Source organism: Scyliorhinus canicula, chromosome 18, assembly GCF_902713615.1.
Source record: "Scyliorhinus canicula chromosome 18, sScyCan1.1, whole genome shotgun sequence".
Classification (NCBI taxonomy): Eukaryota; Metazoa; Chordata; class Chondrichthyes; order Carcharhiniformes; family Scyliorhinidae; genus Scyliorhinus; species Scyliorhinus canicula.
This window is the reverse complement of record NC_052163.1, coordinates 51,288,224-51,313,283: the sequence shown is the minus strand read 5'-3', so window position 1 is coordinate 51,313,283 and position 25,060 is coordinate 51,288,224. Positions and strand designations below refer to the sequence as shown.

The following is a 25,060-nucleotide window of genomic DNA, read 5'->3' as shown; positions in this document are numbered from 1 at the left end:
TGAATCAGTTGTTTTCACCTGCGCTAAAATAAACTAAGTGTAAACAGTACCTGTTACAGAACACCATGAACGAGCATCAGCAGAGCTTCCTTATTCTCATCAGCTGCTGAAGGCTGCGCAAATATTAGCTTTGAATTGGCATCAACTGACTCGAGATTTTCCTCTTCAGAACATCCATCTGGTGGCGAAGTGGCTCAGTAATCTGGAGAAGAAAATGGAACAGCACAGTGAAGGCAGCCACGAGAGTTTCCGCGTCTTCATTAGTGCCGAGCCGGCCCCCTCACCTGACGGTCACATCATCCCTCAGGGTATCCTGGAGAACTCTATCAAGATCACCAATGAACCACCAACAGGGATGCATGCCAATTTACACAAGTCCTTTGATAACTTCAATCAGGTACTGAACGATTTACGTACTGTCAATATTTCTCTCGCCTGATCGTAAAGCTGTTAACTTTTCAGCTGAATTTTGAAGTTCTTAAAAATAAATCTCCTTCTGTGGCACTGAATTCAATTGGCTCAATTTTATTTGTGCCAAAAATCAGATAACTATTATATCTCTTGAAAACTTACTTCGAAGAACTCCTCTGAGCATATTAATTTTATTAGTCTGTGTGAACTCCAGTGTATTAAATGCAGAGCTGGTAGGATCACATTCCAACATCTCAACACATAGAACAAATGTGAGGAATGCATGTTGAGCTAATGAGAATACATACCCGTGTGTCAATACATTAAAGGAAGCATGACAACAGAAGTTTTGCAGTTATGAGAATCCATCATTTTCATATTTCATGACTTGTGGTTTATTTCTGAAAATTGTGCAGCACTGTGTGTCCAATTGAAGAACGGTGACTGTGCCCAATATTTAAGCCTGAGGCCTGGAGAGGCACAGCAATTTAGGACAATGGTCATGATTTTGGCCATGACGGGAGGTTGTCCAGCATGGTGAAAATCCTGGAAACTCACCCCTTTGAACACAGCATTTCCCATCTTCACGGGGATGGGGCAGCCGTGGGGCTGGGGTTAGCAAAGCTGGCCATTTAAATCACCACAGTGGGATTTTGGAAGAACAGGAACGTGGAATTCATAGTGTGCAGGTTAGAACTGGTAAGAGCTGGTCTGTACTTGATGGATTCATTTCGACTGCCTGTGTACCACGTTGGATAGGGTCCCAGGACATCTTTGGGAGAGGTAAAGCACGGGTTTGGGAGAGGACAGGCACACTTTGAGATTGTTAAAAGTGAACATGATTTTGTGCTTTTTATGCTCAAACTCATTGAAAATGTCAAACTGCCAAAGAAATGTCCAACTGCCAAGGATTTATAAAAGAGCAGTCCATCCATCAAAGTGTCTAAAAAGCATCAAAGCTGGCATGGAGGGATTAAGGGCAAAGTGGTGGGGGGTAGAGTGGCACTAACTTGGCATGAGGGTATGTGGCCAATGTGGTGGGGTAGAGGGGCACTGAGTTGGAGAGGTGGGTATGCTGGCAGTGGGAGTGGGTAGTGGGTCAGTAGGTGGGCATAGGGTGTCTGTAGGGAACGGGGAATGGGTAGAGGGTGTGGGTTGGCATAGATGGGGGTATAGGGAGTGTGTGGGTGAGGGGGCTGAAGGAATCCTTTTTTGTTTTTTTTTTAGTTTATTTAAGCACAGCGCCAGAACAAAGAGGCAGGTCTTGAATCCAGCTTGCCTCCACACCTAGAAGCCCTTGTAAGCATTCCGGAATTGTCAGGCCTGCACCCCCGACCAAAAATGCGACTTGCAGGAGCACATTTTTAAAGGTCGTGTTTACCAGGCCGGGAAAATACCTGACCCACGAACCGAACCAAGGGCTAAAAATCTGGTGAAAACCTCCACATTCCTGTTTTTATCCCCATCTAAGTTTTGCCCAGACTTCAATAGTTTCACAGCAGCTATGTATCCTCCAGTACCCCATCACAATATCCTATGAACCTAAATATTGGGTCTTGGCAATTTATTCATCCTCATGGGCTACTGTGTGGTGAGCAGGAAGAATGCCCTCAATAAATAACAGCAAAAGTCTGCGAATCATGGAAATCCAAAATAAAAACAGAAAATTCTGGATAAGCTGAACTGGTCTGGCAGCATCTGTGGAGAGACCTGTTATTTGGCACTTGGAGACTCTCTCCACAGTTGCTGCTAGACTTGCTGAGTTTACCCAACATTTTCTGCTTTTATTTCAGAATACCATCACTTTCTGTTTACTCTCAACCTAGAGGGAAGAGTCCAGATGGACTTGTGTTTGAATGTGTCTGTATAAATCTTTATTTTACGGGGAGTACAGCTCCTGTGGAAGTTCAAACTGCTATTGACTGACATTCTCTGGCCGTCAGGGTTCTCTGTTACCTGCCGGCAGCGAACCCCGGCCTTGGGTTTCCTGGCACTGTGGGGTGACTTCAATGGGAAATCACATTGACAAGCAACGGGACTAAAGAATCCCACAGCCAGCGAACAGTGTGCCACCAATAAACACGCGGCTAGTGGACAGGAGAATCCAGCCCTCATCATGTTTAAATCATTATTTTTTATTTGAGTTGGGCAAGCTGCCAAAAAATAGATTTTGTTCCTTTTCTTGAAAGCTGTTAGATTCAATTGAACATAATAGCTGGGTCCACAGGTTTTTGCACAAGAAATAAGTCCCGTTGCTAATCTGATATTTCTTTCTTCTTTGAACACATGCCTGCACTAGGAAGAAGGTAACAAGATTGTATTTTATTTTAATTTCAAAGTGAAAAACATACATTTTATTTCATTGATATTTACGACCATTTTGATGCAGCAACACTTTGATGCCGGTATCAAATAGATGTCATGGTGAACAGCAATTGGCCCGGTTTAAATTCTACAGATGTTTGAAAGAATGAAAATTCCATGCTGGGGTTGATGTCCTAAATTTTTTAAAACCCCATAATTGACACAGGAAAAAAAAAAATCACACTTTCCTTGATCTCATCATAATGATTAATTAAATATTGCAATAAAGTTGTTTGGAAAATACGCATACAAAATAATTTGTATCTTTCAGAGGAGTGAGTGGACGTAACTACATTAAATTGTAGAATGACCACATATTTATTAAAACCAATTCTGAGTCGCTGTGAGCAGCCAGAAAAACTCAACAAAAAAATTAAATTACTTGAAAGCGTTCCGTTTCCGGTGAAATGCCTGTTTTCTTTATCTACCAGGACACGTTGGAGATGTGTGCCCGTGAGAATGAGTTCAAGAGCATTCTCTTTGCTCTTTGCTACTTTCATGCAGTTGTGGCGGAGAGGCGCAAGTTTGGGCCTCAGGGTTGGAATCGCTCATACCCGTTCAACACGGGCGACCTCACCATCTCGGTCAACGTGCTGTATAACTACCTGGAAGCAAACGCAAAGGTAAGAAGTGAATGCCGGCTGCAGGGGATGGGGAGTCAGGAGAATCAGCACATTGTCCTTGACTGACATTGAAATTAAATCAGATTGATGCGATAAAAGCCTCTTCCTGCTGTCTGTAATGTGGTTATTTATCTGAAACCAGTTATCCATAATTCGCTGCAAAATTGATCCCATTCCGACACCACTTTTTGGGAATTTCTCATATCATCATAGAATCCCTACAGTTCAGAAGGAGGTCATTTGGTGCATTGGGTCTGCACTGACCTTGCGAAAGAGCACTCTACCCAGATTCTACCCCCGCCCTATCCCTGCAATGTTACCTGCACAACTTTGGACAGTGAGGGGCAATTTAGCATGACCAACCCACCTAACCTGCACATCGTTGGACTATCGGAGAAAACCAGAGCACCCGGAGGGAATCCATGCAGACATGGGGAGAACATGCAAACTCCACACACACAATCACGCAAGGTTGGAATTGAACCCGGGTCCTGAAGTAGCAGTGCTTACCACTGTGTCACCCCTATATTGGTATAGAAGAGAGTACTGTTTGAGGGGTGGAGATAAAGTACCACCACAACATATAGCCAAGTGGTGAAGTATAGAAATTAGACCAAATCTTTGCACAGTTATAAGCTTTAAGTTATAGGAAACACATTCTCTGACTTGCTTGAACTCCAATTCATTGGACTCTGAGGCTGATAAGTCTAATATCTAATCTGCAGACTCTGCCACATGTGGGGCAGGTGGTGTTTGGAGGGTTGGGTAGATGGCATGCTTGAAGATTTGTTTGCTCCCTCTGATGTCTCGACTTTGCTTCTACACATTTCCAACAAAGTCACCCAATGTTTTTGGTGACTTCTCAAATGAGCCTTCTCCATTTTGGTCACTCACAAACCAGAGTCTCTCATGAGCCAACGGGTCTGCTAGGCCTCTTCAGAGATGCTTTGAGGACAAACTAAATATAGACAAGAGTGCAAACTAAATCGAGGCAAGAGTGAGTATTTTGTGGTGTCTGGGCCGGGGGTGGGGGCCGGGGGTGGGGGGGGCTGTTATTCCATAGGGCAGGGACTCACTTTAGGTACCTGGGGATGCAGGTTGCCCAGGGGTGGGGGGGGGGGGGGGGGGGGGGCTCCGCAGGTGCAACATTTCTAGTTTGGTTAGTTTGGTGGGGAGAGTGAAAGCTGATCTGGCAAGGTGGGATGGTCTCCCTCTGTCACTGGTGGGTCGGGTACAGGTGGTTAAAATGAACATGTTGCCGCGATTTCTGTTTATTTTTTAATGCCTGCCGATTTTCCTGCCAAAGGCTTTTTTCGGAGAGATCGAGGGAAGGATTACTTTGTTCATATGGGGAGAAGGGATATGGGCAGAGTTAGAAAGGTGCTGTTGCAGAGGGGAAGGCAGGCAGGGGGTTTGGGTCTTCCGAACCTGATGTATTACTACTGGGCGGCGAATGTGGAGAAGGTGCGGAGCTGGGTCAAAGGGGTTGATTCCCAATGGTTCAGACTGGAGGAGAGTTTGTGCAGGGAGTCGGGATTGAAAGCACTAGCAACAGCGCCGTTCCCGATAGCCCCGGGGAAATACTCAGGAAGTCCGGTAATAGTAGCTTCATTGAAAATTTGGAGGCAGTTTTGCCAACACTTCGGGTTGGGGGCAGAGTCAAGGGAAATGCTGATTCGGAGGAACCACAGATTTGAGCCAAGGAGGTGAGATGGAAATTTTCGGAAATGGGAGGAGAAGGGGATTAAGACACGAAAAGATTTGTTTCTTAGGGGTCGGTTTGTCGGATTGAAGGAGCTGGAAGCGAAGTATGAGCTGGAGCAGGGAGAAATGTTTAGATACATGCAGGTTCGAGATTTTGCCAGAAAGGAGATACTGAGCTTCCCGGTGAAGCCAGCCTCCACATTGCTGGAGGAGGTGCTGACGACAAGGGGACTGGAGAAGGGGGTAGTGTCAGCGGTTTACTGAGCTATTTTGGAGGAAAAGAAGGCACCATTGGAAGGGATCAAAGCAAAGTGGGAGGAAGAGTTGGGAGAGGATATGGAGGAGGGGTTCTGGTGTGAGGTGCTCCAGAGAGTGAATGCCTCCACCTCGTGTGCGAGGTTGGGGCTGATACAGCTGAAGGTGGTGTACAGGTCACACCTCACGAGGGTGAGGATGAGCCGATTCTTTGAAGGAGTAGAAGCTATGTGTGAACGTTGATAATCGCGTTCATATGTTTTGGTCATGTCCAAAGCTAGAGGATTACTGGAAGGAGGTTTTTAGGGTAATATCTAAAGTGGTGCCCGTGAAACTGGACCCGGGCCCCCGAGAGGCCATATTCGGGGTGTCGGACCAGCCAGGGTTGGAAACGGGTGTGGAGGCAGATGTTGTAACCTTCACCTCATTGATCGCCCGAAGGCGGATCCACATAGGTTGGAGAGCATCCTGTCCACCCTGTGCCCTGGGACCTGCTGGAATTTTTGACTCTTGAGAAGGTTAAGTTTGAACTGAGGGGAAGGATGGAGGGGTTGGGGGGAATCTACAATTCATGGGCATTATTCATTATGCACTTTCAAGAACTGGATAACATCGAACATTAGGTGGGGTGTGCGGGTGGGTGGTAGGGGGGCTTTGTGTGCTATGGGTGATCCCTGATTCCTTTTTGTCATTTGTTTGTGTGAACGTGCGGACTAATGTTTGGGGTTTGGTGGGAGGATGGGATCGGTGTTATTGATATGGAGATTGACATATTTGTAACTGATTATTGTTTATTTTGTGTGGGTGTAAAGTTGGGAGAAAATGTGTAAAAGGAGGAGAATAAAAAATATTTTTTTTAAAAAGAGATGCTTTGAGGACATGCCTGAAACATTTCTGCTGTCCTCCGGGGAGTCTCCTGCTGTAACCAAGTTCTGAGGAGAGCAAATTCTCATAGAGGAACACGCTACAAATAGGCATCGCCAAGCCAACCAACTGTTTCAGTCTGGTCCAAAAGATATAGGCGCACAAGTGAATTCCCCGTTAACCTAGCCACCTGAATATAACTGAACACTCAATTAATATACATGAGCATAAGGTTCAGTCATGTGCTGACAGGAAGAGAGCTTTACGCTGCACACTGAGGTGACATTGTTTGATTGCACACCACTGACATCCCTCAGCATGATATGCATCTAAATGCATCAGGAAATATTCAGAAAAGGAGGCAAAATAATGAGATAATGTAAGAAACAGTTTAATCCAACCAGCATTTAGGAGTATGAAATGAAATGAAATGAAAATCGCTTATTGTCACGAGTAGGCTTCAATGAAGTTACTGTGAAAAGCCCCTAGTCGCCACATTCCAGCGCCTGTCCAGGAGGCTGGTACGGGAATCGAACCGTGCTGCTGGCCTGCTTGGTCTGCTTTAAAAGCCAGCGATTTAGCCCAGTGAGCTAAACCAGCTAAACCAGTGAGCTAAACTAGAGTTTCCACTTGGAACATAATCGCCGATTCAGCCACCAATTGCTCTAAAGTCCTGAACTGAAGTTTTTGCTCAGGTTTCCACTTGGATTTATTCGCATATCGGTGGTTGTGAAATCTTCCATGAACCAGCACAATAAGAAAACATTTTAGAATGCATTTTTCCAAATGAATTTATGTTAAAAAATACAGCTTGATATATTTAAGAATACTAATCTGATTAATAAAACTGAAGATCTGTTTCATAAGAAAACATCCAGTTCACCAGCTCTGGTTGTAAATAACTCTAAATGACTTTTTAAAGAAAAATTCTACGAAACCATTTATGCTGGCCTGTTCCTGAGTAAATTAAATATTTTTCGTATTTAAAAGTTGCACAATGTCCTTATGTCTAAAAGGAAATGGCATAGTTTGAAGAGCCTCCAATAAGACCTGCAAATCAGTGTAATCAGCAGAAACTTGCCATGGTGATTGATTCGATCAGGATTATGGCCAGGCTTGAGGGCAGGGCCATCTTCTGATGCAATGGTTTTAAACCAATGCGGGAGGTTACCAGAACTCGCTTGCCACTGGACATAATCCGTGCATGAGGTACTTTTATGCTGGCTTGATTTGGTTTCAGATAAATCTTCCCCCCCACAGGTGGATTTAAAAGATCGCGCGTTATTTTGAATGATTGCAACCGCATTCTCCCAGTGTCTTGGTCAATATACATTCCTCAAACAATGTCACAAAAATAGATTATGTGGTCATTGTTACGCTGGTGTCCTTGGGATCTTGTGTGCAGATTGGCTGATGCATTTCCTATGTTACGACAGCGTTTGCATTTCGAAAGTGCTTTGGAGCTCCTCTTGTCTTGAAAGGAGCTATTTAAATGCAAGTCTCCTTTAACCCGAGCTAAATTGCACACCAGAGCAACTTGGGTGGAAATTCGCAGCCATAACGTTCTTTTCTTTCACCAGTTTTCTCCTGCCCATTTCTCACCCAGAGGCTGTCCATAACATTTCCATGTGTATTCCTGGTATACTGCCTCAGCAAGTAAGTCTTGACACTAGTGGAAATGGTGTGGGGCAAAGCCTGATCCTGTTCCCACACAATATACACACATTTTTACTGAGCAAGAGTCACTAAACAGCAAATAGGAGCAAGAATCCTGGCTGTTTTAACCCTTGCTCGCTCAAGGATGCTGAGGTCAACTGGAGCAGGCTACTCTACTGGCTGAAGTCAGCCAATTTAGGCAAATTAAGATAAACATCAGCAGGATGTGGATATCACCGGTAAGGTTAGCATTTTTAGCTCAGTCCAAGTGGCCTTGAGATGTTGCGATTAACTTTGATGTGACCGGGTGACTTGCTGGGCCACTGTATCCTAGTCAAATGGAGACCAGATCAAGTAAAGAATGCAGGTTTAACTTCCTTAAAGGATGATAGGAAATTGGTTGGATTTTTATGTCAGCAGACATCTCCCAGCACAGACCTGGCGGGGCCTGTATCCAGAATGGCAGAGCAATAGCCTTTGCTTCAAGGGCTGTCACTGACCCTGGAACTTCTTATACTCAGATTGAAAAGGAACTCCTCACCCTAGCCTTCACCCATCAGAACTTATATGGCTTCATATCTGTCCTGCAACTGTTAAAACAGATCATCGGCCACTCGCAACTATCTTAAAAGACCCTCTTCACACTGTGTCTGCACGACTGCAGCTACAACGCTACAATCTCAGCAGTGTCTCCAAATGTGGGAAGGAGCTAAAATTGGCTAACACTATTTTCAGAGTCTTCTGACCCACTACAGACTAGGCACATCATAAGGAAGACATAAACGTCATAATAATGGAAGTGCTGTCCTCTCGTAGAATCTAGGAACTCAAAGTGCCTCACAGGTGGGCATCACATGCAGAGAACTGCATGTCATCATCATGGCCAGAGTCCTCAAGTGAGCTTCCCCATGGGGAAGAACCTTATGCAGAGTGTAGTGGGAGTCTAGAATTTGCTGCCCGAGTTGGTGGTGGACGCAGAAACCCTAAGCTCAGCCCAACGCATCACACAAGCTTGCCCACCCTCACATTGATTCTGTATACACCTCCTGCTGCCTCAGGAAGGCAGACAGCATTATCAGAGATCCCTCCGACCCAGGCTTTGCCTTCTTCCAGACACTTCCATCAGGCAGAAGGTACAGAAGTCTGAAGACCCGCATATCCAGACATAGGAACAGCTTCTTTGCCACAGCTACAAGACTCCTCAACGACTTCCCCTCGGACTTATCTGTTCCCTGTAAGAACACTATTCACGATGCCCTATGCTGCTATTGCTCATGTTCGGCCCCTTGATCTGCACTGTAACCACTCATTGTTTGCCGATGTACCATTTGTCAATGTCCTCTGTTGATTATTCTTTTTGTCTGCTATGTACGTACTGTGTACGTTCCCTCGGTCGCAGAAAAATACTTTTCACTGTACTTTGGTACATGTTACAATAAATTAATTCGAATCAAATCAACTCTTTTAAAAAGTACCTGGATCTGCACCTTAAGTGCTCTAAACTATGGACCGGGTGCAGGAAGATGGGATTGGAAACGGTACCTGGGTGTCCTCGGGCTGGCATGGACAAGATGAGCCAAATGGCCTCCCTCTAAGCTTTCTATGATTCTGAGTTTCGCACGTTCTTCACCAGCAGAAATGAACTAACCATACTGGATGGACTGATGCTGCATGGCCAGTGATTCATCATCCCTACCTCTCTTCAGAGGTACTAAACTCATCAACTTCACCAGGGACACTCTGGGTTGGAGGAAATCAAATACAGGGCCAAGGGATCACTATTCTGGCTTTCTTTGTGTGCCAATATGGAGTGGAAAATCTCCAGATGTGCACTCAAGCCGCATCAAACAAAAGAACCACTGCACCTCCACGAGGCCCCGGTCTCCCATGGTCATTCACGATGACTGACATCTACGAATGGAATGGTAAACAGTATTTGGTCACAGTCGACATGTATTCTGGGTGGTTTGAACTCGACTACGTGCCAAACATGATGAGAAACACAGTCATCTTCAAGCTCTAGAGACAGTTCGCCACATCCAGCAGGAGACACAATGGGCTGTGCACCAGTTGCAACTGCTCAATCTGTGTCTTACCAGATGTAAATAGTTATAGAACATAGAACAGTACAGAACAGGCCCTTCGGCCCTCAATGTTGTGCCGAGCCATGATCACCCTACTCAAACCCACGTATCCACCCTATACCCGTAACCCAACAACCCCCCCTTAACCTTACTTTTTTATTAGGACACTACAGGCATTAGCATAGCCAATCCACCTAACCCGCACATCTTTGGACTGTGGAGGAAACCGGAGCACCCCGGAGGAAACCCACGCACACAGGGGGAGGACGTGCAGACTCCACACAGACAGTGACCCAGCCAGGAATCGAACCTGGGACCCTGGAGCTGTGAAGCATTTATGCTAACCACCATGCTACCCTGCTGCCCCTGGGTACATACCCTATGTATTGTTAGCATGTTCAAACCAAATGTTATACAACGGTTCATACACACTGTTCGCGCACACCATTACATCTCAGTACCACAGGCGCACAGGAGTTCTCCCCGAAGTGCAGAGAGAGTAGAAGCATGCAAGGGCTGCTCAGCTAGTGAATGAAATATTGGGCATGATTCAGGGATTGTGCTGCACATGGCGCAGATCCGGGCGTGCCAGTAAATCTCAGGAGAACCCCGCATCGGCCTATGCGTCAGGCCTGATTGTTAGTCACCCGACTCGCTCCGCCTGGCATGATCTGGATCTCGCCCAGTGAGGGCGAGATCCAGAATAGCATATTTAAATAAGCCACTTTCACATGGCCCCCTGGAGTCAATGCCTGCACCTGCGAGACCTCGCCAGGCTGCAGTTTAGCACGGGTTACCACAAACGTGGACCAGGCATGACGGCACCTCGGGGGGACGCGCAGGCCATTAGTGACCTCCGGGTGGTCAGGAAGAGGGCAGGGTAATACTCTGGCACTCCCCCTGGCACCAGGGCACCGTTCAAAATTGCATCCCGATCTGCAAGGAGCTGTTCCTGCTGACGAGGATAGGATAGATAGAGAAATACAGCACAGAACAGGCCCTTCGGCCCACGATGTTGCGCCAAACTTTTGTCCTAGGTTAATCATAGAATTTTGGACAATTTTTCATGGCCAATCCACTCAACCTGCACATCTTTGGACTGCAGTATCGAGTACCACCGAGCCCAAAAGCGGACTTTAACTCTTGTCCGCTGAGTTTATTGTTTGTTACAGGTACTTGGTTGCAGTTTTTGGGAACACAGCACTTCTACAGAATTCACAAACTGCTGCAGTGGAATTTGATGTTTGGAGCAACAACCTAATAACATAACCATTACTCTAACCTGCTAATTTATTACTAACCTACTCAATGTAGTATAGTTATCACTGTTTAGAATGCTGATGATGCTATTAATCTAAAATTAAGTTATTTGCAGAAGACGGTAATCCTTTTCTGATTTGTAGAAATGTATTCCTTGCGCATATATCTGCAACGTATGCTGCTTTTACTCTTTTAAGAGCTGTATCTGCCTGCCTTGGAAACATTGAAACAAGGATTAGTCGCCTGAAAAGAAACCCTCTCACAGTAAAAGGTTGCACCTGCTTGTCTTCTTGTGTTTAAATGTGCAACCAACATCACTGCAAAGATATCTTTGTTGTGTTGGCTCAGTAGAAACGTTCAGAGAAAGGGTGTCAGGAACTTTGAGAGCATGAACAGTGTGCTGATGTGGAAAGCATATTAACATAAACTGCAGAAGCGAATGTGCCAACTGCTGCCTTGCACCAAGTCAACAACATGTTTAATTATCACACTTTTTGAATGACTTCCTGTGTATCACTGAACATCACAAACTGCTGTTGAAACACATATTGAGGCAATCATCCAGAGATTGATGGATATCCGGCAGTAATTTCATTGAGGAGTTTCAGAAAATGTCATCGCTGACATCTTAACCCTGAAGTTACAGCATTCGAATTACACTGGTACACTCTCTCTTGCTCTCTCCAGAAATTAATCCCTGAATGTGTCTTTCAGTGCAAATCGAATACTAGTTCAGTTTTTTCATTCTTCCACTGAACGTGGGCATCGCTGGCTATGCCAGAATTTAGTGCCCATCGCTAACTGCTCGTGAGAAGCTGGTGAGGAGCCGTCTTCTTGAACTGCTGGAGTCTATGTGGTGAAAGTACACCCACAGTGCACTTGTAATTGTTAGAAGCTGTGCCCTTAAAAGGGCAGGCTAGATTAAACACAGCGTAACCTGAGCAGCATACTCTGCACATCTTTTGGGTTGTGGGGGCGAAACCCACACAAACACGGGTTGAATGGTACACACTGCTGTCACTGTGTATCGATGGGGAGGGTGTGGATGTTAAAATTGTCGACAAGGCCTGCATTCATTCACCATCCCCAACAGCCATTGAGAAAGTGGTGCCGAGTTACCTTTTTTGAATCATTGCAGACCACAAGATGTAAGTACACCCACAGCACTGTTAGGTGCGAATTCCAATATTTATACCAACAGCTGTGAAGGTTCAGCGACATCACTCTAAGTTAGAATGGTGTGTGACCATTGGAGGGGAACCTACAGGTGGTTCCTGTGTGTCTGCTGCTCTTGTTCCTCTAGGTGATGGAGGTCACTGTTGGAAAGTGAGTTGCATTGATGGAATGGGTCTCGTAGATGGCCCATTACATGCACTGGTGGTTGTCATAATATACACATCAGTATATCATGGTGCAGACACACACTGATTGACACACAGCAAGACTAATCAACACACACAACACCACAGCCAATCACCAGTTAGAGCACACTAGCTATAACGATAGAGGGCTTCAGTTTTCCCGCTCATTCGGGATGCAGCCTCTTAGAAGGACAGAGCTCACAGCTTGCAGCACAGATCTTCACCATGTGCTGAGTGCCTAGACTGGTTAGGATAGGCATAGGTCTTTAGTTTAATCTAACATAGTGCCGACCCACAGTGAAAGTATGTTCAACAGTTTCTAGCTTAATAAAATAGTGTACTATTTCAAGTGTTGGTGGCCTGTATGTGTGACTGCTGAGGTAAACGCAGTCTCCACGGATCCAGAGTACCCAACACATCAGTGGGATAGTGACTGATTGTGTAAGGTGGTGAATGAGTGGCAAGGTTCTTGAGTGCTGCAGCTGTGCCAATCCAGACATGTGGAGAGAATTTCATCAGACTCCTGACGTATCCCTTGTAGATGGCGGACAGGCATGGGGGAGTCAGGATCTGAGATACTCAGCTGAGCATTCCCAGCCTCTGAACTGGTGTTATTTATTTAGTTGGCAAATTCAGTTAAGTTTCTGGTCAATGATAATCACAAGGATGTTGATGGTGTAGGAGATGGAAATGGCATCGAATGTCATGGGGAGCTGGTTAGATTCTCCATCATTGGAGATGGTCATTGCCTGACACTTGGGTATTTTGCTATTTGATCTCCTGTAGGCAGTCAAAACTGACTGTAATCTTCAGGTGAATAGAGTTAAAGGGTGGCGGAAAGTTGGACTGGGATGAAGAGATGCACTTAACCCAATTTTAAAGTAATATATTCTGCCATTTTATAATTTCCGATGTGAATATCATCCACAAATGCATAATATAAGCAGCTGATGCAAACTTGTCACGCAGTAATTATATTCTCTGCCAGTGCTGGTGCTGCAGGAGCTTCACAGGGGTAGGTTAGGGTGATGTTATGTTGCAGTTGCAGCCTGCCAGATTTCACATAAGCAGTTTTCATCATAAACATGAATGCAGGAATTTAGAATGGAAAACTTAACAGTGCACACGAGCAAGTTAGATGGATAGTGAATGAGTGGCATACACTAGCCCCAGAATTTGGTGTGTCGTTGTGTTTCCAGAACTGTGCTCAATGTTTGCGCACTTTTCTTGTGTGTGCCACACCGATCACCATATTGGTGAGGTCATTACTGTGCCCACTGGCAGAGTCCATCGTACGTCCCCAGAGTAAGAAGATCCTGTTGTCAATCATTGTATTTGACGGCAGAGCTGTCATTTTGGACCTCCAAGCTTCAGTTAACACCATCCCTTAAACGCGCACAGCTAAGCATGCATTCAGCAGCAGGAAGCTCCCCGCTAATTCTATTTAAAGTGGTCATCAAATTTATTTCAATGGATTTCCGCTCCCTCAATATCTCATAGTGTGAGACCATGTGCTGCACATCATATAGTTCAAAGCTTACTATCCTGATTTGAATGGAAGGTCACTACCTGAAACATGTTTTATCTCTGCAAATGCTGACTTACCTAATCAGGTAATTCTTGCGTTCGCTGTTTTGTTCCTTGTGCCATAGCCTGTCCTGCTGCTCCTATGCATTGTTACCTCAGTGGCTGCCATGGGGTGGTGGAAAGCCTTTCACTGGGAGAGACTATACATGACCTTGGATTACAACCTCGGGTGACTTTGGATGACAATCTAGGCTGACTGCAATAGCAAGGGCACTGGCAGCTTTGATGGTAGCAGTCTGAGTTGGTGTGGCAGCATCCAGATATGGGGTGGTGTCTGCTTGTGCTGCAATGGAAACAGATGTCCATATAATTCCTAGCATGTTAATGAAGCATGAAACTGGACATGGATACTTTTCTTGACAGTTGGTTTATTTACAGAAGACAATATAACGCATGCCTGCTCACCCCCCAATAACTCAGTGTCCCAGCAGTGTCCATTTAAATGCTTTTGAGTATACCAATAAAAATAAAACAGTTAACAAATTAACCAATTAAACAAATTGATAGCCTCTTGATGGGCACTATAACAACACAGAATTTTTAAGCAACCTTTTCAAGCTGAATTAAATTAGGATGTCATTTTGGGGGTTGAGGAAGCACTTCGGATTCTGCGGGTGCCCGTCAGTCACGGAAGGGTTTTCTCTTCATGCTCTTTTGAGTAGGACTTTAAACAAAGGGTCAAATTAACAGTTTACCTTAGACTGACCACCCCAAAGGGTCACTCTAACAGAGGGACATAAGTCTAAAGGAACATTTTCAAACTAAATTAGATTAAAATATAATTTTGAACAAGCTAGCAGAAAGGGGAAAGCTCAAGGGGGGTGAAATGGACTTTCAAGAGACAAGTTGCAGTATTTCTCTAATCTGTGCCAGTGCCCTTGCTATTGCAGTCAGCCTGGACGGTCATCCAAAGCCACTCAAAGTTGTAATCCAAGATCATATGTAGTCTCTCCCAGTGAAGTACAGTAAGAAGTCTTATAACACCAGGTTACTGGCCTCCCAGTGAAAGGCAACAGCTACGTGGCAGCCACTGATATAACAATGCATAGGACCACTAGAACAGGCTGTGGCACAAGGAACAAAACAGCCAATGCAATAAGCACTCCAGCCCCTGTAGTGCCCAGCAGTTGTGGAAGGCGTTACTCTTTATACACTTTGATTAAACAAAAATTAAATAGACTAGTCAACCAATTACCATGTTAAATAAAAGTGATGGCCATATAAAAGAGCACTGCAACAAAAGGCAAAGTGGGCAAAATTTCTGTCCGCGTTGTGCTCGGCACCAATCCCCTTTTAAAAAAATTTTATTTAGAGTACCCAATTTTTTTTTCCAATTAAGGGGCAATTTACCATGGCCAATCCATCTAACCTGCACATCTTTGGGTTGTGGGGGTGAAACCCACGCAGACATGGGGAGAATGTGCAAACTCCACACGGACAGCGACCCAGGACCGGGATTCGAACCCGGGTCCACAGTGCCGCAGTCACAATGCTATTCACTGCGCCACATGCCACCCCGCACCAATCCCCTTATGATGGGAGTACAGCAGGAGAGCTCCAAAATGGGATTTGTGCCAGGATCCAGACAGTTTCCCATTCCCCCGGCCAACTCCAGCTGTCATGACCAAGATCTCGCCCAGAGAGACTGAGCACCTGATCACACCTAATTTGCATTCATTTTAATCTCATTGGTGAAATTCAGCTGTCCAGGAGGGGGGCCACCCCTGGGCTGGGGGGACTTTTGGTCAGTGAAGCCACGAAGCCAACTTTATTTCTTGTGAACACCCATCACAGGAAAAACCACAACTCCAGCCTGTCTGTCCTGCAAAACACTCACAGGTTAGAGAAATACAGCAACTTGCCTCTTGAAAGTCCATTTCACTTCCCATGAGATTTCCCCTTTCTACTAGCTTGTTCAAAGTCTATTTAACTCCCCATTGACTGTCCAAAGATGTGCAGGTTAGGTGGGTTGGCCATGCTAAATTGCCCTTAGTATCCAAGCAAAAAGGTTAAGTCGGGTTACTGGGTTATGGGGATATGGTGAAGGTTTGGGCTTAGAGGGTGCTCTTTCAAAGGGCCGGTGCAGACTCGATGGGTCGAATGGCTGCCTTCTGCACTGTAAATTCTATGATTCTATGACACGTCTCTATCTTGATAGCTAAAGACTATCTCAAAGGAAGGATGGTTATTTGTGATATCACTTGACGGTCCATGAATTCTGAAGTGCCTCCTTGAAAGAGCAGGTTCCCTGTCTGAGGGAAATATTTCTAGACTGGATGTCCTGCAACCTTTGATGCCTAAACAGCATACCTGTACTGTAGGTGCATCAGCATCATAAAGACAGCTGGCAACGCTCGTACAATAAAGAGCAGGGTGTCGCCAGTGATGACCCTCTCGCAGCCTAAGTTTAAATCTCTGGATGAGCAACAGAGAGCTGAGCACAGTCTCCCTGATGTTGCTGGCAGTGGCAAAGGATCACGAGGCTCCTGATCTGGGCTGGAGTGAGTGAGCAGAGCAAAGGTTGCCAGCACAAGTAGCTTGCTGGATGGCACCCTGCGAGAGAAGACAGGGCAGTTATGTTATGGGTAGGGGAGGGTTGTAACACGTGCTCCTCATCGGGCTTAAAGGCACAGGTCATGCTCTGGCAACCCAGATGCATTGAGTGTGATGCCATGACAGCAATAAGATCGCGGGTGTCCAAGGCTGGGTATCCACGGTGCATAGTTGTTTCTCCCCTCGTTGACTCTGTTCTTGCACCTGCTCATAGTCCAAAGAGCCACTCTGGTTTATCTCAAGAGGCTTGGAATATAAAAGCAGGGATGTACTTCTGAGGCTTTTTAAAGCACTAGTTAGGCCCCATTTAGAATACTGTGAGCAATTTTGGGCCCCACACCTCAGGAAGGACATACTGGCACTGGAGCGGGTCCAGCGGAGATTCACACGGATGATCCCAGGAATGGTAGGCCTAACATACGATGAACGTCTGAGGATCGTGGGATTATATTCATTGGAGTTTAGGAGGTTGAGGGGAGATCTAATAGAAACTTACAAGATAATGAATGGCTTGGATAGGATGGACGTAGGGAAGTTGTTTCCATTAGCAGGGGAGACTAGGACGCGGGGGCACAGCCTTAGAATAAAAGGGAGTCACTTTAGAACAGAGATGAGGAGAAATTTCTTCAGCCAGAGAGTGGTAGGTCTGTGGAATTCATTGCCACAGAGGGCGGTGGAGGCCGGGACGTTGAGTGTCTTTAAGGCAGAAATTGATAAATTCTTGATTTCTCGAGGAATTAAGGGCTGTGGGGAGAGAGCAGGTAAATGGAGTTGAAATCAACCATGATTGAATGGTGGAGTGGACTCGATGGGCCGAATGGCCTTACTTCCGCTCCTATGTCTTATGGTCTTATGGTCTTATGGTTCAACCAGTTGGTCATCATTATTAATGTTTCACCACTCTCAACTACATCAGCCTCCAACTCTGGGTGAAGGGAAGACTCCCTCAATGGCAAGGGTGGAGAGTTACAGGCCAGGCAACTTGCATGGTGGCCGAAGGCATTGCATCTCTGACCACATGACTACACTGGTGTATGCAGGAGCCACCAGGCTCCCCACGGGTGTCCATGTGCTGGAGCACCTCAGGGATCCCATAGCAGCTGAAGTGAAGGGAGAGAACTGCTGGACGAGATTACCAGCAACAATGATGTGCCATGGGCCAGTGGCCATGGCTATTGAGGTGACGATGTGTTGAGGGCAGCAGATACTCAATGTGGACCAGGGTGCTGGGCACAGTGATGGGTGGTCAGTTTCCAGGATCATGAGGACGAAGGGTTGTGGGGTATAGTTGAAGGCCCTGGGATGGATGATCTTACTGCTTGTCTGTCTCTCTTCTTCTCCACACCCTACCAGATTAAAAATGAATTTTGGAATTGAGCCAGCTGAGATGGTTATCATTCAAATAGTCACAGTTGAGGCGGGCGGATGTTGTTGACTGGGTAAAAACCAATGCAGGCTGGAGCTTGCACCATAATGACATGGAGCCACCACTCAGGCTCAAGAACCGGCTGCCAATCAAGCTGAGGAGAAAGCCACAAGTCTTACACCAACGGCGAGCTAGGGTGTACAGGACGCAATGTTCCTTCAATGAGCCGACGGATTGGATTGGATTTGTTTATTGTCGCGTGTACCGAGGTTCAGTGAAAAGTATTTTTCTGCGAGCAGCTCAACAGATCATTAAGTACATGTGAAGAAAACAGAATAAAAGAAAATACATAATAGGGGATCACAAGGTATCCAATGTAACTACATAAGCACCTCCTGCGCGATGGAAGAAATTGGAAGAGTGAGTAAGCCGGGTGGGAGGGGTCTTTGATTATGCTGCCCGCTTTCCCCAGGCGGCGGGAGGTGGAGATGGAGTCAATCGATGGGAGGCAGGTTCGTGTGATGGACCGGGCGGTGTTCACGACTCTCTGAAGTTTCTTGCGGTCCTGGGCTGAGCAGTTGCCATACCAGGCTGTGATGCAGCCAGATAGGATGCCACCATGAAACCCTCTTCCGGCTGTTGCCCCTGAGATTGCTGGTGTCAGGATGTCCAGAAGAACTGGAGACCGCCTGGGTCTCCTTGATGGGATCCAGCGTTTCTTTCTTCCTCGGGGTGCTCATGGGCCCCTGGGTGACTCCATGAGAAAAATCAAAATCAAAATTGCTTATTGTCACATGTAGGCTTCAAATGAGGTTACTGTGAAAAGCCCCTAGTCACCACATTCCAGCACCTGTTCGGGGAGGCTGGTACGGGAATTGAACCGTGCTGCTGGCCTGTCTTGGTCTGCTTTAAAAGCCAGTGATTTAGCCCAGTGTGCTAAACTAGCCCCTATGTGATGGAGGGCAGTTGACTGAGCTCCAGAAGCATCGGGGTTATCTGCCGATGCCAGTCCTAGAGGCACACCATTATCTGCACCATGGTGTGCAAGCCCTCAGCGATGGTCCTCTGTAACTGGGCTGAGCTCTGGAGTGCCTCGGCAATGTCCAACTGTGTCCGGCACCTGTCTCTCAGATTCTGGGCTGTGGTGTTGATGCCCTGAGCCATGGTGGCCAGAGACTGAACCAGGCCTTGGTGTCCACCACTCCACGTTTCAGGGAACCAGTTGATTCCTGGTAGCCAGCAGACGTCCAACTACTGTCTCCCTTGGAAGTTCATGTCTACACAGATAGTGACCCAGAGGCTTATCTGCTAATCTCTCCCACTGAAGTATGTGTCTCTATGATACAGGATGGTGCGGATGATAGCTGTTTTCTTGTCTGTTTTCTCCTCTGAGCTCTCCTGTCAGGTGGTCCCTTTGGTGGCAGTGGGGGTAGTGACTCCGGATGGGTAGGCCTCATCAGATGGTGATCCAGCAAGACAATGGACATGGGTTCAGTGAAAGGGGCGGACAAGGGTCTGGGAAATCAACTCACTTGAAACAGGTCATCTGGGTGAAGGTGCAGTGGATCCTCACTTCTCTGGTGCAGACCAACCTCGGAATCAGTCACTGCTTACTCCTTGGTCACCCTCATGACCTCCAATGTACATTCCTTATAGGGGGTGATGACTCGCAACTCAGCGACCGAGTGTCATTTTGGGGTGTATGACGCATTTCACCCCCGTGTTGCCCAATGGTCATGGAAGGTTTTTCTCTTTCAAAGTAATCTTGGTACTTGATTTAACAATGTCCTTAACCTATGTATTTTAGCAATATAATTAACATACGATTAACAATGCTCTGGAATCATGGCTTTAAATCCCACCGCAGCATCTGGTGGAACTGATGGTGACCATGACAACGATGAATGATTGTTGTGAAAACCTACCTGGTTCACAGTTGTCTTCTGGGAGAAGAAATCTGGGAGTACATGGGAAGAAAACAGAATAAAAGAAAATACGTAATAGTGGAACACAAGGTATACAATGTAACTACATAAGCACCGGCATTGAATGAAGCATACAGGGTGTAGTGTTAATGAGGTCAGTCCACAAGAGGGTCATTTAGGACCCTCTTAGAGAAGGGCAGCATGGTAGCATTGTGGATAGCACATTTTCTTCACAGCTCCAGGGTCCCAGGTTCAAATCCGGCTTGGGTCACTGCCTGTGCAGAGTCTGCACATCCTCCCCGTGTGTGCGTGGGTTTCCTCCGGGTGCTCCGGTTTCCTCCCGCAGTCCAAAGATGTGCAGGTTAGGTTGATTGGCCATGATAAATTGCCCTTAGTGTCCAAAATTGCCCTTAGTGTTGGGTGGGGTTACTGGGTTATGGGGATTGGGCGGAGGTGTTGACCTTGTGTTGACCTTGTGTTCTTTCCAAGAGCCGGTGCAGATTCGATGGGCCGTATGGTCTCCTTCTGCACTGTAAATTCTATGAGACCTTACTTAGGATGGCCCGCATGTCACTCCACACCCACAGCACTGGGCGTGACTCTTGACCACCCTCCGTGTTGGCCCAGCAAGTCACTTCTTCCAAGTGAGGGGAAGCAAATACTGGCCTTGATGTTGACGCCCACATCCAACGAAATAATCTTAAAAAGCATTATCTGCAGATTATTTATCAGAAGAGATTGTGGCATGAGGAGCAGTGTGATGTACAAGGGTTGGGTTTAAGGATAGCGTCATCTTTGGTGGTTTCAACCCCACTGGTAGACATGACCTCAGGAAAAGCTGCACAAGTGATGACAGACTCCATCTTTCTCCTCCTTCGAAGCACCTCCTGCCGCCTTCGCTTTTGTGTCATTCTGTCCTGCCAAAGAGAAGGAAGGGTGTCAGTGATTGTGCTGCAGTCTGTTTTGGTGTCATGGCTGTCACAGTTGAATAGTTGACAGCATGTCTAAGTTGTGAGATGTGGGTGTGTGGCTTGCAGCAGTGAATGTGAAGTCAAGCTCTGGCATAATAGGTATGAGTTTTGTTAGCGATTGAGATTATTGGTAGTGAATGATGGCGGGGTTGGGTGCGGGTACAGTAAGCCATCTGTGAGGCTAATGGTGCAGTTGGTGGGATATGGCATTGTGAAGATACATTCACTGACCTTGACCACTCATGTGAGGTCACTGAACTTTCTTTGTGGCACTACATCCAGGTCTTTGGGCTTAACTCATGGCATTCACTCCTATGTCTTTTTGGTTCCATTGCCTTTGCAAAGTTTGTTTGGAGAGCTTAGCCCTCTGAAAGTGGATGTCTTTTCTCTATCCCTTCTATTAAGGAATACATTGCAGGATCAGAGAGTTTTGGTGCAAGCCCAGCCCCCACTTGCAACATAATTCACTGTTCTCCTGCTCCGATTCAATTTCATGGACAGTTCCAGCACCTTCTGCAGTAAGAATGCACCTCCTTTTTATGCAGGATGGCTCTAAGTGGTGCTCGTCTACTGCAAACTTGACTCCCCTGCTGAGAATACAGCTACTTCAACGATCTGTTTTAGCATCGACTGCACCCAGCAATCCTGCAAATTAGCAGGCAACATAAAGTTGGTGTGCAGCCTGCGTCAATACATTGCAATGCCTGCACACATTTTCGGAGCTGTGAAATTTGGTTCCCGTGGTTTTTGAGGCAGCCGTGACATGTATCGCTGTCGTGCAATGAAATCATCAAGCACACTTTGATCTCTGACTGTGTATTTTGATTACATTTCAGTGAGATCCAAGGGGAAAAAGGGAACCACGTGGTTCCCAATTTCAACCCGAGGTTGATCCTCTATTCCTGTATAACCAGTGCCAAGGAATTAATTTGACAAAGTTCAAAAATGAATCTTTAGTTTGATGTTTTATGTAAATAATTATGCATCCTATGCTTGCTAAGTGGAGGTGGCAATATATAAGGGGTAAACTCATATTCCTTGAGATACGATTTGATGTCACCACCTTCTGATGAAGAGAAAAGATCACTACCAAATGAATATCCCTCTCAGTAGGCTCCTGTAGCCTCTTGTCCTAAATAAAAGTTTGTCTCCATTTCAACTGCCATTCCATTAACTATATTAGGTCTCAATTTACATTCTGCATCTTATTATCTAGAAGAGAAAACTTGAAGTATAATTTCAGAGTGAAACTTTCCATATTGAGCCTTTATCCTTCTTGTTCTGGGCTCCATATTCAGATTACTGGTTCGCTGTTTCGCTTCCTACCTTTTCCCTCTGCTGTGTTTGTATTGTTACAGTTGTGTGAGGAGGGCTCGAATGGCCCCCTCTTTTACCACTCCTTGTTTTACTGCAGCTGCTTTTTTCTTTTAAAAAGGATGGCCGTTTCTGAGACTGAGGGCTGGATTCTCCGATTTTAGGGCTGTGTCAGGAGGATCCGTGGCGTTTTACGTGTGAAAAATCGGCGTGGCCCCAGCACCGATCCTCCGGCCAGGGAGGGGTTAGCAGTCGCGCCGTGTAACACGCACGGCCTTCCCGATATAAACAGCTGGAGAATTGCCAGGTCCGTGGCCGCACATGCGCATGCCGACAACTTGCAGCCGTCGCGCTGTACCACATGGCGCCAATCGTGCGCGGACACGACCTGCCAGATAGTGCCCCCCTGAGCCACCCACCACCAGTCCCCCCAACCCTCACTGAGGTCCCCCCCTCAGGGCCAGCAGCTCAGGTCCCACCCGACTGTTGGCGGCGCCGGGTTCCCGACCGCATTTGGGAACTCGGACCACCTGGAGCGGAGCATCGAGGGAGGACCTTCAGGTAACGTCCTGAGGCAGTTCCAACGGCGTGCGGCGTGATCGAGGAGCACGCCATTTTGGAGGGGGCTGAGCATCCAAAAACAGGCACCAGCCCCATTTCGATCGTAAAAAGGGATTCTCTGCCTGATCGCCGATTACAAAATTAGCGTCAGGGAACGGAGAATTCCGCCCTGTGTGTTGGCGCCAACGCAGAATTCGTGGACTTTCACAACAGCAGAACAGGCGTGAACCTGGATTAACACAGAAACTGTTGAGGGGCTAGCACCGACGCCATGTGGAACACAATTGATTTCAATGAAAAACGGTGCTGGATTCGCTGGGCCTGTGATTGACACTTGGGAGGCTGACAAGCTGCAGCCGCATATACACATTTCAATCCCCACACACACTCATCCCAGCACCATCCAGGACAAAGAAACCCACTTGGTTGCTCCCCCTTCCACAAACATTCAAACCCTCCATCATCGATGAACAGTGGCAGCCGCGTGCACCATCTACAAGATGCACTGCAGTAACTCACCAAGGTGTCTTAGACAACACCTTCCAAACCCATGACCACTACCATCTAGAAGGACAAGAGCAGCAGATACCTGGGAACCCCACCACCTGGAGGTTGCCCTCCAAGTTACTTACCACCCTGATTTGGAAATATTTCAATGATTCTTCACTGTCACTGGGGTAATATCCTGGAAATCCCTCCCTAACAGCACAGTGAGTGTACCTTCACCACAAGAACTGCAGCGGTTCAAGAAGGCAACACACCACCATCTTCTGAAGGGTAACGAGGGATGGGCAATAAACCCTGGTTTAACTAGCAGCATCCACATCCCATAACTCAATAAAAACAAAACACGTGACACTGGTTGTGCTGGAGAATGCCCATACAGCTGATGGGTCGCTGGGGCCAGAGGGCATCTAGTGGGGTGGCCTGGCAGGACACCTATACGACCTGTGACCCTAAGTTCACGGTGGGCTGTTAGTAGCATGCGCAGCTGCATGGCTGCCGTGACAACTGCGGCAATGGTATTCCGTACCCGTCCACCTGGGCCCCCCAGCCCACCTCTTGGCCATCCCCCGCTACTTCCCCCCCCCCCCCCCCCCCCCCCCCCGCCGCCCAGCCAGCGGCACAACTGTCAGCAAACTATGGCAATGTTGGACACTTTCCATACCCCCTCGCTCTCCCTCAGCCGCCACGGTGCCGGTTTCACAATTTTTGAAAGCACAAGTCAACCTCGCCATCAGGAACTCGGCCCATCGGAGACGGAGCATCGCCGAAGCCCCGGAGAATACCGGGCCGGGCCCGCTAATGACAGACAAAAGGTGTTTATTGTACGTGCGTTCTGGATTGCATTGATGCTGCTGTCGAAGAGACAAGGAAATGCGATCTGGCATCAAATTAGCGCCCGCCACGGCGGCACGGTAGCACAGTGGTTAGCACTGTTGCTTCAAGGCGCCAGGGTCCCAGGTTTGATTCCCAGCTTGGGTCACTGTCTGTGTGGAATCTGCACATTCTCCCTGTGTCTGTGTGGGTTTCTTCCGGGTGCTCCGGTTTCCTCCCACAAGTCCCGAAAGACGTGCTGTTAGGTAATTTGGACATTCTGAATTCTCCCTCTGTGTACCCGAACAGGCGGCGGAATGTGGCGACTAGGGGCTTTCACAGTAACATCACTGCAGTGTTAATGTAAGCCCAACCGCATTTTGCCATTTCAGCGTCAGCCAATGGAGAATCCCGCCTGATGTACTTGCCACTTCCATGACTGATTAGCTGTTTACTTGCTGAAACTGTGAAAGACACAATTCTTGAGTCATTATGAATTAAAGAGAATATATTTCATTGTATTTAACCCCACCTGAGTAAAATAATAAAAGCACCTGGGGCTGGATTCTCTGATTCTGGGGCTGTGTCCCCACGCCAGCGTGAGAACGGAAAAAGGTGCGAAACGGCCACGGATTCGCCGTTTTGCTGGTGGCTAGCAGGACAGCAACGTAGAGCACCCGGCTGTAGCTGCCGATACGCCCCGGAGAAATGCTGACAGCATCGGCCTGCAGCGGCTGCGCCATGCTACATGGCCCGTCAAATAGTTCCCTCCTTCAGCCGGCTCGCACACCTTGGACAATCCCCCCGCAGTGCCCCCAGCCCCGAATAATATCCCCTGCTGCCTGCGGATTGCCCCCCCCCCCCCAAACTGTGGCGGTGCTGGA

At 47.0% G+C, this 25,060-nt stretch overlaps 1 protein-coding gene across 1 annotated transcript in view; it reads left to right on the top strand.

The window, feature by feature from the left end:
• LOC119953293 (dynein heavy chain 9, axonemal-like) overlaps positions 1-25,060 on the top strand; it is a 686,444-nt gene that overhangs the window by 588,228 nt on the left and 73,156 nt on the right. Inside the window, exons 63-64 of the mRNA XM_038777408.1 lie at positions 170-397; positions 3,207-3,398. Of these exons, the coding sequence (XP_038633336.1) occupies positions 170-397; positions 3,207-3,398 (420 nt within the window). The remainder of the gene's footprint in view (positions 1-169; positions 398-3,206; positions 3,399-25,060) is intronic.